The sequence below is a fragment of the Acipenser ruthenus genome, chromosome 20 (assembly GCF_902713425.1).
Source record: "Acipenser ruthenus chromosome 20, fAciRut3.2 maternal haplotype, whole genome shotgun sequence".
Lineage (NCBI taxonomy): Eukaryota > Metazoa > Chordata > Actinopteri > Acipenseriformes > Acipenseridae > Acipenser > Acipenser ruthenus.
Genome location: NC_081208.1, coordinates 11,081,473 through 11,094,821, shown reverse-complemented (window position 1 = coordinate 11,094,821; position 13,349 = coordinate 11,081,473). Strand labels below are relative to the sequence as shown.

Below are 13,349 nucleotides of genomic sequence, written 5' to 3'. Positions count from 1 at the left end.
TGGGATTATTATTATTTATTTCTTAGCAGACACCCTTATCCAGGGCGACTTACAATTGTTATAAGAAATCAAATTTTGCTCAAGGGTACAGCAGCAGTGTTCCCCTACCTGGGATTGAACCCATGACCCTCCGGTCAAGAGTCCAGAGCCCTAACCACATCTCCACACTGCTGCCCCCAAGATCCACTGCTGGATCCTTCAAGAAGCTGCTTGATGAGATTCTGGGATCAATAAGCTACTAACCAAACGAGCAAGATGGGCCGAATGGCTTCCTCTCATTTGTAGACTTTCTTATGTTCTTGTTGTTCTTAAATGAGAAAATGTTGGAAGTCCTTAGTCATGCTAAAGATACATTTCCAATATATAATAGAATTTGATATTGATGTGCTACAGCCATCTGAGATTTCTTTTTATCAGATAGTTCATACAAGATGGAAATGATGTTCCATTAAATAAGCTATAATGTTTAATTATTTTGATATTATAAAAATAACATAGTATAGGGTTCTGTCTATGAAAGTCCACTTTAGGAGTCTTTTCAGATGGTCCATTAGTAAAAGGTCATTTGTTAGCAGAAAAATCAGATAGTGAACACAATAGGCTATCCAACGGATAGAAATGCCATGTTATGAAAATGTAGTTGATATCAATGGAATATTGTTCAGGGCGCTGCACAATACAATCTGATTTTCACCCTCAAGGTCAGAGCAGTCAGTAGCTGCTCCGTTTCTTTGGAGTGGATCTCAGTAGTGCATACAAATATTACCAAGGAGGCCATTCAGCCCATCTAAGCTGGTCTGGTTTCTAGTACCTCATTGATCTCAGAACATTTGTCAAGTTGGGTGCTAAAGGATCCAAGTGATTCTGTAGTTTGAATATTGACTACTAAGGATGTGCAGCTGTAATGTCTGTCCCTTTGAAACTGTGATTGTGTATATAGATTACCACAGTTGCAGAGGGGGCTGAAACTGCATTTGCTAACCCTATTATATACCCTTCAAAAAAGAAACACATAGCAGATATTTTTTCTTCAATCTCTTAAAAATTGCAACAAAACTTGATCAAAAGAATTGTATTTTATTTGAACACGTTTTGCTGACAGTGTCACATTTGCTTAAGACTTGCAATATTCACGTGCATTCACTGCACATGCAACATGCTGAGATGTGGCTATAAAAGTGAAGGGTTCTCATCTTGCATGTCTTATTGGTGTTCGCTGTAGACACATTTGAAATTATGCTTAGACTTACAGAGGTTCAATGGAATAATGCTATTGGACATTTGGAAGCCGGCAAATCTCAGTCCGCCATGGCACAGCATCTGAATGTTTCCCAGAGCACTATAGGACGACTTTGGCACCGATACCAGCAACGTGGAACAATACTTGACCGCCCAAGATCCGGTAGACCACGCGTGATGATGGCAGCCGAGGACAGATTTATATGCCTACATCATTTATGTGACAGGTTCACCACTGCAACCTCTACAACATATGCAGTACCAGGAATGTGTAGAATTTCCAACCAGACTGTCAGAAACCACCTACGGGAGGCAGGTATCCAAGCAAGAAGGCCAGTTAGAGGTGTGATTCTTACGCCACAACATCGTCAACTACTTCAGTGGTGTCATACTCACAGAGTATAGCCCATACAAAGATGGAGAAACATAGTGTTCAGTGATGAATCCAGATTTCTGCTTCGACGTGCAGATGGAAAAGCCCGGGTATACAGGCAACGTCATGAATGTTTTGCTGCCAACTGTGTGCGACAGGTTGACAGATTTGGTGGGGGGAGTGTCATGGTGCGGGCGGCAATCTCAGTGGCAGAACCAACCTTGTTCATGTTCAATGATCCCATTCATGAACCATCGTAATGTCATTTTCCAGCATGACAATACACGACCACACACAGTCTGGGCCACCACAGCTTTCCTCACTCAGAACAATTCAAGTGCTTCCCTGGCCATATTGATCACCAGATCTGAGTGGGTTGCCATTCCCCGGCATGTTATCCAGGCTCTGATTCGATCCATGGGCAGGAGATGTCAGGCCATCATCGATGCCAATGGTGGGCATACCCGTTACTTATTTCTATTGACCTTGAACTTTGTTTGACCTTTGAAAGTGACTTTATTGAATATTTTAATGATTTCTGTACAGGTTAAGGATCTTTGGAACTGTCTGTTTTACTATGCAAACTGCCATACTAATGCTATAAAAATTCAAAACACTTATGTTTTTTTGTTTTTTTTTGAAGAGTATATCACATTCGGATACCTAAACTAAAGTATTACCAAAGCATCACTGCCTGGAGGGGTCTTCTGTGTAGAAGGTGCTACAGGAAATCAGCATAATTGAAGATAACGCTTTCTTAGTCTGCTTGGGGTCTAAACGCCACTAAGGGAACTCATTTTTGTGTCAGTGTGTACAGGCGTATAGAGTGTGTGGTTCAGTGTACGTAAGCCAATGACAACTAAAGACTACAAGGGTGCTTGTCACGGCATAAAAGTGTAAAAACAGTCATATGAGTATCTACAAGAACACCTTCAGTACTAACTCTACAGTCATAAGAGTATCTACAAGAACACCCTCAGTACTAACTCTACAGTCATGAGTATCTATAAGAACACCCTCAGCACTAACTCTACAGTCATGAGTATCTACAAGAACACCCTCAGCACTAACTATACAGGAATGTTGTATCTCTGTTTAATACCTTATTGCATTCTGTATGATTTTCTATTGTTTCTTCTTCAAATTTCAAAACTTTATCAAGGCTTCTCTGTATATATGTAAACATGTACTGTATGTGTGGCATACATACAAAACAGATCAGAATTCTGAAATGTGACACACTCCACTTTATCCCTGTCGCTGGGGTATAATAATTATACAATGATCCCTTGCAGGGTATTACACATTAGGAGAACCACTTTATTAAGCTAGGAAATACTGTATCCAACAAGATACAGGCTTGAAAGTATAATTATGAATGTTTATATGCACACGTGTTGTTATACAGTATCTGAGAAAACATTTAAAAACAGCCAAGTTACTATACATGGATCAACCATTTAAAAAAATACAAACAAACTGCATTCCCTAGTTCATATCTCTACTACTCAGTTTCATGAAAACTTCCATTCCATTTAGGACCAGGGGTCCTAAATGGAGATTAGATAAAGGGGCATTCAGAACAGAAAATAGGAGGCACTTTTTTACCCAGAGAATTGTGAGGGTCTGGAACCAACTCCCCAGTAATGTTGTTGAAGCTGACACCCTGGGATCCTTCAAGAAGCTGCTTGATGAGATTCTGGGATCAATAAGCTACTAACAACCAAACGAGCAAGATGGGCTGAATGGCCTCCTCTCGTTTGTAAACTTTCTTATGTTCTTATGTTCATTTTCATTACATTTTGCTTCTTCAACATTTCTTCCATAATGGATTTTTAAATGATGTTTGTATGTGATGCTAGATATGACTCATGGCTTCCTAATAATGGTTGGGCACAACCCGAGATCTCCAACAATATGGTCCTGTTTAGAGGAGTGTTTCTTCTCCACTCAATATGAATCATCACCACTTACAAAGTATCCAAAAAGCTCCAACAAAGCTCGGTTTTGAACTGGACATGATTTGCATTGATCAGATGGCAAAATAAGATGAGAACTTGCAATGCTTTCTCTTTACAACGGTAAAGTGCTCTATCAGGAGGTTCCCTGCCCTGGATTCAACTGTCCTATACTGACCAGGCTGAATTTCTACTAGACTCACACTAATGGGCTGTGCTGCTCCACTAGAATTTCTAGAAGCCTTTGTCAAATATACAAGTGCATATACTCTACCGGCGAAATAGAGATAGTGGATTGAGGGGCAATACCAGATATTTCTTTTCTTGAACCTGTAGATAATCTAATTGAGAATTTAGAAACAAAAAGACAGTTTCTAGACAAAGCAACAAAATACAATGTATTTAATTTTGTAACTTTGTTTGTGTTATTCCATCCATAACTATAAAACACTCAACAGTGCTAAAAATCAGGAAGCACTGAAACAAACTAAATATATTCAATGACAAACATTTGGACTAGAAGTCTTTTTCATTGAAGACACTGAATGGGATTTCTAGTTGAACATAGTTACATTTATTGAGTTGCTTTTAATATTTCTTAAGTAGTGTTATTGCAAGAATTAAATACTTTTATAATTCATACACCAACTTAACACTAGTTATATTTAAAGTTTACCTGCAAGAATATACTTGTTTAACCGGTATAGCTTAATGAATACACCCTTAGTCTCTATGGCCCTTAAAATAAAATATTTGTGAAGATATTTTCAATCCTAATGTATGCAAACCAAGTCCCTCGTTACACAGAACTCTGACTCTTTAATTGCAGTAATCAAAACCCAAGACATACTGTATATGCTTGAGACTGTTCGTTGTTCTATGAAGTCCGTCTGGCCTGGCAGTGACAGATTAACAGTTGATGCTGTGTTCTTGTCCGAACAGCAGAAAAGCCATGGCCATTCGCAGCTCAGAAAAGCCATGGCCATTCGCAGCTCTCCCAAGTCAACATTGGAGAGGAAGTTTCTCTGCAGCTCTGCCTCCACCATGTTTCCAGCATTGTACCCAGCATGCAGTAGTGTAGCAGCGGAGCGGCACAGAAGCCAGTCAGTAATCTTCTGCATCTTCATTCTGTCCACATTCTGGAGATTTCCACCCCACTGACAAATGTGGAGCAAATTAGCAGCAACTCTAGCACTTGGCCGCTAAAACACAAAACACATAATTGATCAATTTAGACCATGACAGTGTAGTAGTGTGAGGATACTTGAATCACCTTCTATAATTTCTAGGCCTTCTGCAATAAATACGGTTTCAATAATAAACCACTTATAGAAGTCTGTGGGTCTCGCAAGTGTATTTAAGGATTCATTTTGACTGGACAACACTGTTAACGGAAGTTAAGCAATAACATCATAGGATGTAGCTGTGTACCAAATATTACTAAATGGTCATTAAATAGTTTGTGTCTTATATTAATACACACACAAGGGTAGTTTACTGGTTCTATTTCCATACTGAATTAGCAGTCAGCATGGCATTATCTTTCATGGACCTGTATAGAGCCTGCTGTGTTGAAAGTGTAAAGATCAATACAATTAACCTGTGTGTTTTTAGTAGCAATGTGTGTAGAACTCTATGAACACATCACTATGTAGAAGGTCATGGGGGAGGGGGTTGAAATACACATTTAAGTGAAGAGATTCCCACCTTGTTTGCATTTCTGCGCAGCAGCAGTTTTACCACGAGCCGAGCTTCAGGAGGCACAGTGCTGGGCAGCGGGGGGAGCTGCTTCTCCTGGTAAGTCCTGCTTTCTAGTCCTTCTGGGCCTGGAGTATAGAAGGGGTTGGGCAGCCCAAAGATTTCATAGGCAATAGCACCCACTGCCCAGACGTCTGCCTTGCTGTAGTCAATGACAACACCAGGACCTGGGACTGCAGATGCAACCTGAACATCCAAATAAGAGACTAAGTAAAACATTTTTCGGCTAATACCTTTAGCAGTATTAAGATCTTGACGAAGGGAAAAGCTGAACACTGATGAAGGCAATGACCAAAACAACTGTCAAATGTTCTGACATTTTAAACTATGATATAGCAACAAAAAAAAATCTAGCAATTATAGGTAACCCCATTGTTGCTTTGTATTAAATTAATTTCAACTTGTTACCTTTATGCCAATGTTGAAAACAGAGTAGAGGATGTCTCCTTTAAAATGTTAATCAGTGTACCAAAAGCACCATTTAGAAAAAACAAAAAAAGGAGTTTTCTCTTTATGTACATTTGTAGTGCTTCCTCAATAGCAGCTTGCAGATCCCATTTCTAGCACCTGTTTACATTAGCTGATTGGCACAGTTTCACAAAGGGAAGAAACCGTAGTGTGAAGTACTTACTTCAGGTGCCATGAGGCAAGCATTTCCACCCCTATCGACACAGCAGCTATTAAAGGGCAGCTTCAACCACAAGTGCTGCTCAGCCAGACAGCAGCCAAAATCTGTGATCACCAGGCATGGGCTGCCAACTGAAAGCACAACAAGTATGTCAGGAACACACATACCCCCCCTCCTCTGTGCATACAAACTCAGCATGGAAACTGCATTCACAGCATGTACAAATAGGACAGGCCTAGGAACGTACAGCCAGACAAACAGATGCTTTGATACATTCCCAGGCTCTGACACTCAGTTCATTATCCTTTTGATAAGCAGTAACTTGTTCTGTATAAATGTGTCACGTAAGAATATAGAAGTGAGATTGACAGACAGGAGCCTCTGTATATCCACAGTTTCTGATTCTCCCAAACTTCATTACAAATGCGTATTGGATCTCCAGATATATGACAAACGCTAAAGGATCCATGCATGTACATATAAACAGGGTCTCCTCATATTCACAGCTTCTTGCATTTGGGACTACAATGCATATTTAAATGTGTTCCCTTTCAAAGCAAATTCTGTACACTCACATCACCATTTAAAGGCAATTGGAGACAAGAGACCAAGATACTTGCAGTATTAGTGTAACTGAACTGATCTAAAACATGGTTCATACAGTACAGTAGACTCGATAATTGGAAATGATCTTTATTATTTGTTTATTTAGCAGACTGAGAATCACTCCACTGCAATGAAATGCAGGCTCATATCAGCTTTAGAAACCACTGATATTTGATGAAATGGAAGTATCAAAAACATAAAAAGACTAAACAAGCCATGTTTAGTACTGTACAGATTACATTCAACCAATCACATCACTAATGTGAACAGGGTCCAGACCCGACTCATTTGGGTTAATGAGAGTCTGCTATACTCCGTATCACCAGAAACACAAACACAGCGTGTTCAATATTACTGGAACTATTAGAAACACAGTGTGCTAAATATTACTGGAACTTAGAAACACAGCATACTAAATATTACTGGAGTTATTTCTGTATTTATTTTCTTTTTGACCTGACTCATGCTCCAGCAGGATGTTGTCAGATTTCAGGTCTCTGTGAGCGATTCCTTGTCTGTTTAGATGATCCACTCCTTCTAGCAGCTGCAGAATCAGCAGAATCGCCTCCCTGTTATCAGGAAGGGAAACTTGCAGGGACTGCCACAGAGTGCAGGGGTAGCTGCAAGCACACAAACACATCCCTTTAAACAGCTAAGAGGACTTTCTCAACTCATGTTCCAGTTTGGTTGTCTAAACAAGCCCCCAGTGGACATGCATCGATGTCAACATTTTGGATTTCATTCTTTTTTTACACTGTTCCATACTAAAGAAATTTGAGTACGATAAAAATGTGTTTGGCAATTATGATTTAAAACTCATGCTTTTTATTACAGACTGCTGAGGATCTTTCAGTTAGTCAGAGCATACTTTCTACCTTCTGTATTCCAAGACTCATCACCCAATTCATTACAACAACCGGACCATACTGAGTTTATACAGTGATGTATTCTCAATATTCATACAACTGACCTGCTTCACAATATCACCTCTTGGAATTCCATTAAACGCTAAATTAATTTAAAACTGTGACATCACAATTGGCCACCTACCTCAGCCATTTAACGGTATTCTCTTCATCAACCTTTTCCCGCTTCACAAAAATAAAGGTGGGGCATCAATGGGAAACAAATATTGTTTCATTTGTAAATGAACAATAAAAGCAGTATATAAGATTCTAGAACTACGAGCATCTGTGAATGGGTTGTATTGACATTTGTACTGCGTACACAGACCATGGCTTTCAGCCTCAGTCTATTCACTTCTACTTGTTTATTTATTTATTGCATTTATATAGCGCTTTTTATACAAAAGTATTGAATAGTCAGAATTCTAGCGGCAGTATTCTGAACAAGCTGCAAGTGGGTTACCACATATTTTAGGACACCAGAAAAAAGTGCATTACAATAATCAACTCTAGATGAAACAAAGGCGTGCATTAGTCTCTCGGCATCAGATACGGAAATAATTGGTCTGTTTGGCTATATTGTACAGATATTACCCACATACACAGACAAAACCTTGCAATATGTAGGTTTATCCAGTATTCAAAGAGTCTTCAATTGCTTACTTCTTCATTACTAAGAACAGAGTGCGGTTGTGTCCGATGCCAGCTGGATTGATTCTGGCAGGCAGCACATCAGGATAATCAGCAAAGGCACCAGGCAGCAGAGGCACATCCGCAGTAAAAGCTCGGAAAACCTGGATTACATTGGGATGAGGCTCCAGCTTCTTCCTGGTGCAGCCAAATTGCCTGAAAAGAACTCCAGAAATAAGCCATCTCTAAACCAGATCAACAAGTCAGATTACAAAATGGAAGTTAAATTAGCATTAAAGGCAATTCCATGATAAAGTGACCATGGCATGATAAAAAAGGGTGTATATTTATGAATGCTGTATTATTTTTGTTCAGTTTGTGCCTTTTCTTTACAGACATTTAAAGTTACTGTTAAAAAAAACAGAAACATTTCTGAAGTCCGACTTCCATACATTTCAGGTATCAATGCTAGGATAAATGTTTTAGTTACACATTTGTAAATGTCACATTTTGACTCTATGGATATGTAATACCAAGTTACTAATATTAGATTTTCTTGGGATAAAGGAACATATTTTACAGCGATTCAAAATGATGGTGTTTAAATAAAACCAAATGTCACATCCATAACATTTCTTGGTAAAGTTTTTATAAAAGTTGTATACTACATTATATTGTTTTCAAACTTTCTCTGCAAAGCTAACTTTTTAAAATATATGTTATGAAATAAAAACGTTGACCCTTAATAGTAAGTGCCCAGATTAGCGTAATGGACGTGCCTGGTACTAAGCTTGATTAGATTGCAAAGAAATCACAGGTCTTATCATGCACAAGCTAAATCACTGAAGAACACCATAGCAAACTGCCATGAGACCATATAAACAAATCACAATACCAAAAATGTGTGTCTGTCATTTGAATGGGTATTAAAAGTGTTTTCTTTCATCTGCTGATCTTACATTCCTCTGTTCACGTTAACACTCCTCCTTAGTAAAACATCTCGCACTGTGAAGTGCCGCTAGTTAAATTGACAAAGTTAGTGGCAATGTGCTAAAAACATGTGTATACTACATGCAAGGTATACAAATCTTCATTGATTTAAGATCGCCCAAATACACATACCTTTAAACTGAAGTGACATCAGGGTGTTTGTTCAGTTTCATTTTACATCACGTTATTATAACAATTCAGGACACACTTCAAGAAGTTTTTTTTATTATTATTATTAAATTGTATTTGTTTACCAGTTTACATGTTTTTATTTAATAATTCAACTTATGTCTCATGTTTTAACTACTTGTAGCACGTGTCCACAAAGGGACAAAGGTACAAACAAACAAACTTTCCTGTTCTGGTCTCTCTGTCTCTCACTGCTGACACGTTATGTGGTCATTTATCAGCAGTTCAGAAAGCTGTCAGAGAACACTGCATTCTTACACAGAAGATCCTTCTACATTCAACATCAAGAGAATCTCATTAGAGGTATTAATTATATTCTTAACTAACAAAATATAAAATAAAATAATACAGTGTTTATTAATCTTGTCAGTCCTGCCAGATTTTTCACTGAAACCTTACCATCTTATCTTGTGTCCCATATGCGAAATGTAGTGTGTATATAACAAATTAAATCAAGTGTAATCATAATTATTTATATTTCACGATATTAAAACAAATAAATAAATACATTATATATATATATATATATATATATATATATATATATATATATAGAGAGAGAGAGAGAGAGAGAGAGAAGAAAGAGAGAAAGAGAGAGAGAGAAAGAAAGAGAGAGAGAGAAAGAAAGAGAGAGAGAGAGAGAGCAAGCGAGCGAGAGAGAGAGCAAGCGAGCGAGAGAGAGAGAAGAAAGAGAGAGAGAAGAAAGAGAGAGAGAGAGAGAGAGAAAGAAAGAAAGAGAGAGAGAAAGAAAGAGAGAGAGCGAGAGAGCAAGAAAGAGAGCGAGAAGAAAGAGAGAGAGAGAGAGAAAGAAAGAGAGAGAGAGAAAGAAAGAGAGAGAGAGAGCGAGCGAGCGAGAGAGCAAGAGAGAGAGAGAGAAGAAAGAGAGAGAGAGAGAGAGAGAAAGAAAGAGAGAGAGAGAGAAAGAGATATTTTGGACAAATATCCATTTAAAGTTTTATTTTTAAACATGATTGTAATTAATTTCTTGATTACATTTCAGACACTGTCACACTCAGAACGCTGGACTTCGGGTTGTACTATTAAAATATTAAAAATCTGATATATTCATTAATATGATTTTGGGGAGCAGCCAAGTCTTTCTTACAACATTACAGTGAAGGTTTTGGGTGCAGGTCCCACAAATCACAGACTTCTGAGAACATGTAAAGTGATCCAGCAATGCTCAGCCATTTCTGTCACATCCATAACGATTGTTTCTTTGGGCAACAAAACATTTTTTGTGAGACTGTGAACCATGGAATTTTAACAGACAGTTTAAAACACCCTTTATCTAAATCATCTATAATGTTTCTTTAATTCATTAAAGGAGCCCTGGTGTATGGTAACAAACTTACATTGTGTGCAAATGTCACATCCACAATGCTGGAATAGCCCTTAAATAAATAATAATAACATAAAATGTCAGGGGTGCTAAGAAAACGAGAAATATATTAGTGATCTGTTCAAATCCATGAACTACATTTCTTTGTCTTATCCAGGAAATGGTAATACAGATCTGTCCTAATTGACATGAGCTTGAACAATTACAAGTCTTGGCATTGACTTCTCTAATATACAGTATAGATATGTCCTAATTGACATTTGAATATACAGTAACTGTATTTGCAATCTTTCACCATTTTCACAAAAAAGACATTTGCTGCCGATTTCATTTAGTAGAGTTTTATTTAATCTTTAACTTGAAGGCAACATAATGTGATATGATATTGCATTACACACAGCTCACCCATTTAGTGCAGCTGTTCCTCTCTCTCTATTCATAGCAAGGGGAGGAGCTGGAACCAATTCCTGACCCATGGCTCTCAGGATAGACTCACTGGAAGACCCTGCCTGCAATAGGGAACACACAGAGCAATCTGTAACGTACTGCAAAGCATGTGTGGATCAGATCTACAAAAAAACAAAAAACAAAAACAACCCTCTGCATCAGATCTCTCAATTGCTCAATACTATTTTCTCTCCAGTTTCAACATTTAAAACTCAATTGTAAAAATAAGTTGTTAATAGTTGTTTAAACATTTAGAATTTTTCCTAAACATTTAACTGTTGTCAAAAATATGCATGAATATATAGGTGTTAGCTTTAGTGTGTGCATAATAGTAAGTGTAGAGCACAAAGCACTTTTGTATTTAATTTCCCACATTTCTTCAGTCTTGTCCCTGTACACATACAGTCTCATACATGCCATATTGTGTCGTTTATACATGCACACATGTTGCAGTCATTGTTATGATGTCTTTCCTGATTGGTTACAGGTGTTTCTAATATAGTTGAAGCTCTATAATAATGCTGTATTATGGGTTGCTTTAAACGACACCAACCCTGATATTCCACATCATTTTCACAGCCAGCGGGAGCCGAGCTGGATGGCTTGTCAGAGGGAGGCCGGTGTCCAGGAACACTTCCCCCCTGGGGGGTGACTGCACATGGGAGGCTTGCTCAGGTTTCCAGGGGGAAGCGAATGGAGCAGCAGCCTCATACACTGCAGCGTTACAGCCTTTCCCAATCAGCTGTTCAATCAAGTAATCCTCCAGTTTGTAGCCGGTGGTGAAGGACTTTAGTGGGCTTTCATGTTTCTTTGCTTTGCTATAGAAAAGTGCCTTTCAAGAAAAGGAATGAAAAATAAACCATTAGAATGCCTTTATTGAGAACATAATGACAAACGTATTTTCAAATGTTCTTGTGAGTGTTCGTCTGCCATCCTGATACTGTGCAGTGCACTTAAACTGCAGTAAAACAAATTACCGGTAGATTGTGCCATCTTTTCTGTAACCTGTGGATTCCATTTCAACTTTCACTAAATTCAGTTTTGCTCTGGAATCCTAAGTACATGTCTTTGATTTCCTCATCCAAGAAAGAAGTTGGCTGCTGTGACCTTTCACCTCCCAGAGTGCAGACAGCGCTAAAGAGTTGATTGGTCACATAATCCTCACATGCTGATACAGTACTAACGCTTTCTGTATGAAGAATGTATTTTCAAGTGTAACCACGAGTTCCCTTTACATCGGTGTCATTACAATTTTTAATACAAAGCTGGCTTCGCATACTGTACTATGAAATCTTAGAGGTCTTAAATGTGTATTTTTTGTTTTAAAATGTAGGCATTTTAATGTGTTTATCATCAAAACGATCCTTTGCATTTAAATAATGTTGTCATTTGTGTTAAAAAATGCGTGTCGTTATTGCATTTGGGCAACATTTCAAAACGTTAGCGTGGGTTACGGCTACACAATTTTTGTTTTATTTTTTATGAAAACAACAAAACATGATTTGAGTACTTTCCCATAAGCTATAGAAAATGTACATAAAGAACACGCGTTATTGCCGGGTCCCTGTGTTTCTATGTTTCTTTTTTCCCAAACTAACTCACGTGGTTCAGTGCAAATCTGCCCCCTCCTGTCCCAAACTTGTAAACAAAACAAGGCCATACCTGAATGTCCTGACATGTCGCGGCGACCTGTCTGTCTTCTTCCAGCTGTTGTTCAATAAGACCCAAGCCTACCCCGAAAGCCAAAAACACAGCTCTGTTCCTGGGGGCGCCCGAACCGGGAATCCTCCAGAAGACCCGCCGGTGCAGCTGAGCCGCAAGCCCGCTGAGAGACACTCTGTAATACCGATAACGACCCGGCAGGAAAGTCTGAGACTGTACTCGACTGGAGGGTTGGCCTAGCCTGAGTCGGTCTCCTCGGAACAGCTGCAACGCGTGCCGCTGGTTTCAGAAGCCCGAGCTGCAGTACCGAGCGTCCCAGCTCCAGCCCACGGCCAATAACATGTTTAACAGACATGTTTGGCGCCAGAAGACCCAGTTTTACTGTAAACACAGAGCAGTCTTGAATCGAGTTTGCTAATGTCGGGAAGTCCAAGGACACACAAAGTAAACTGGCTTATCAAGTCACATGACATAACAAGTCTAAAATAAGCACACATTACATAGCACCTGTTTTATTCACCTTATATGCGTCATTATTGGCGTGTCTATTGTTATTCATGCGTCGGTATAATACAATATTTACATTTAATATATTCCTTAGCTTTTTTATATTATTAAAGGG

General features: G+C 38.7%; 1 protein-coding gene across 1 annotated transcript; it reads right to left on the bottom strand.

Moving 5' to 3' along the window:
• Nucleotides 1–2,911: 2,911 nt before the first annotated feature.
• LOC117425008 (serine/threonine-protein kinase PINK1, mitochondrial-like) lies at nt 2,912–13,206 on the bottom strand. The gene is given in 9 exon segments (XM_058993470.1): nt 2,912–4,772; nt 5,278–5,514; nt 5,960–6,087; nt 7,019–7,182; nt 8,131–8,313; nt 11,024–11,127; nt 11,619–11,897; nt 12,728–12,989; nt 12,991–13,206. Coding segments are annotated over 9 exon segments (1,878 nt in total). The 5' UTR covers nt 13,083–13,206; the 3' UTR covers nt 2,912–4,343.
• Nucleotides 13,207–13,349: the final 143 nt, after the last annotated feature.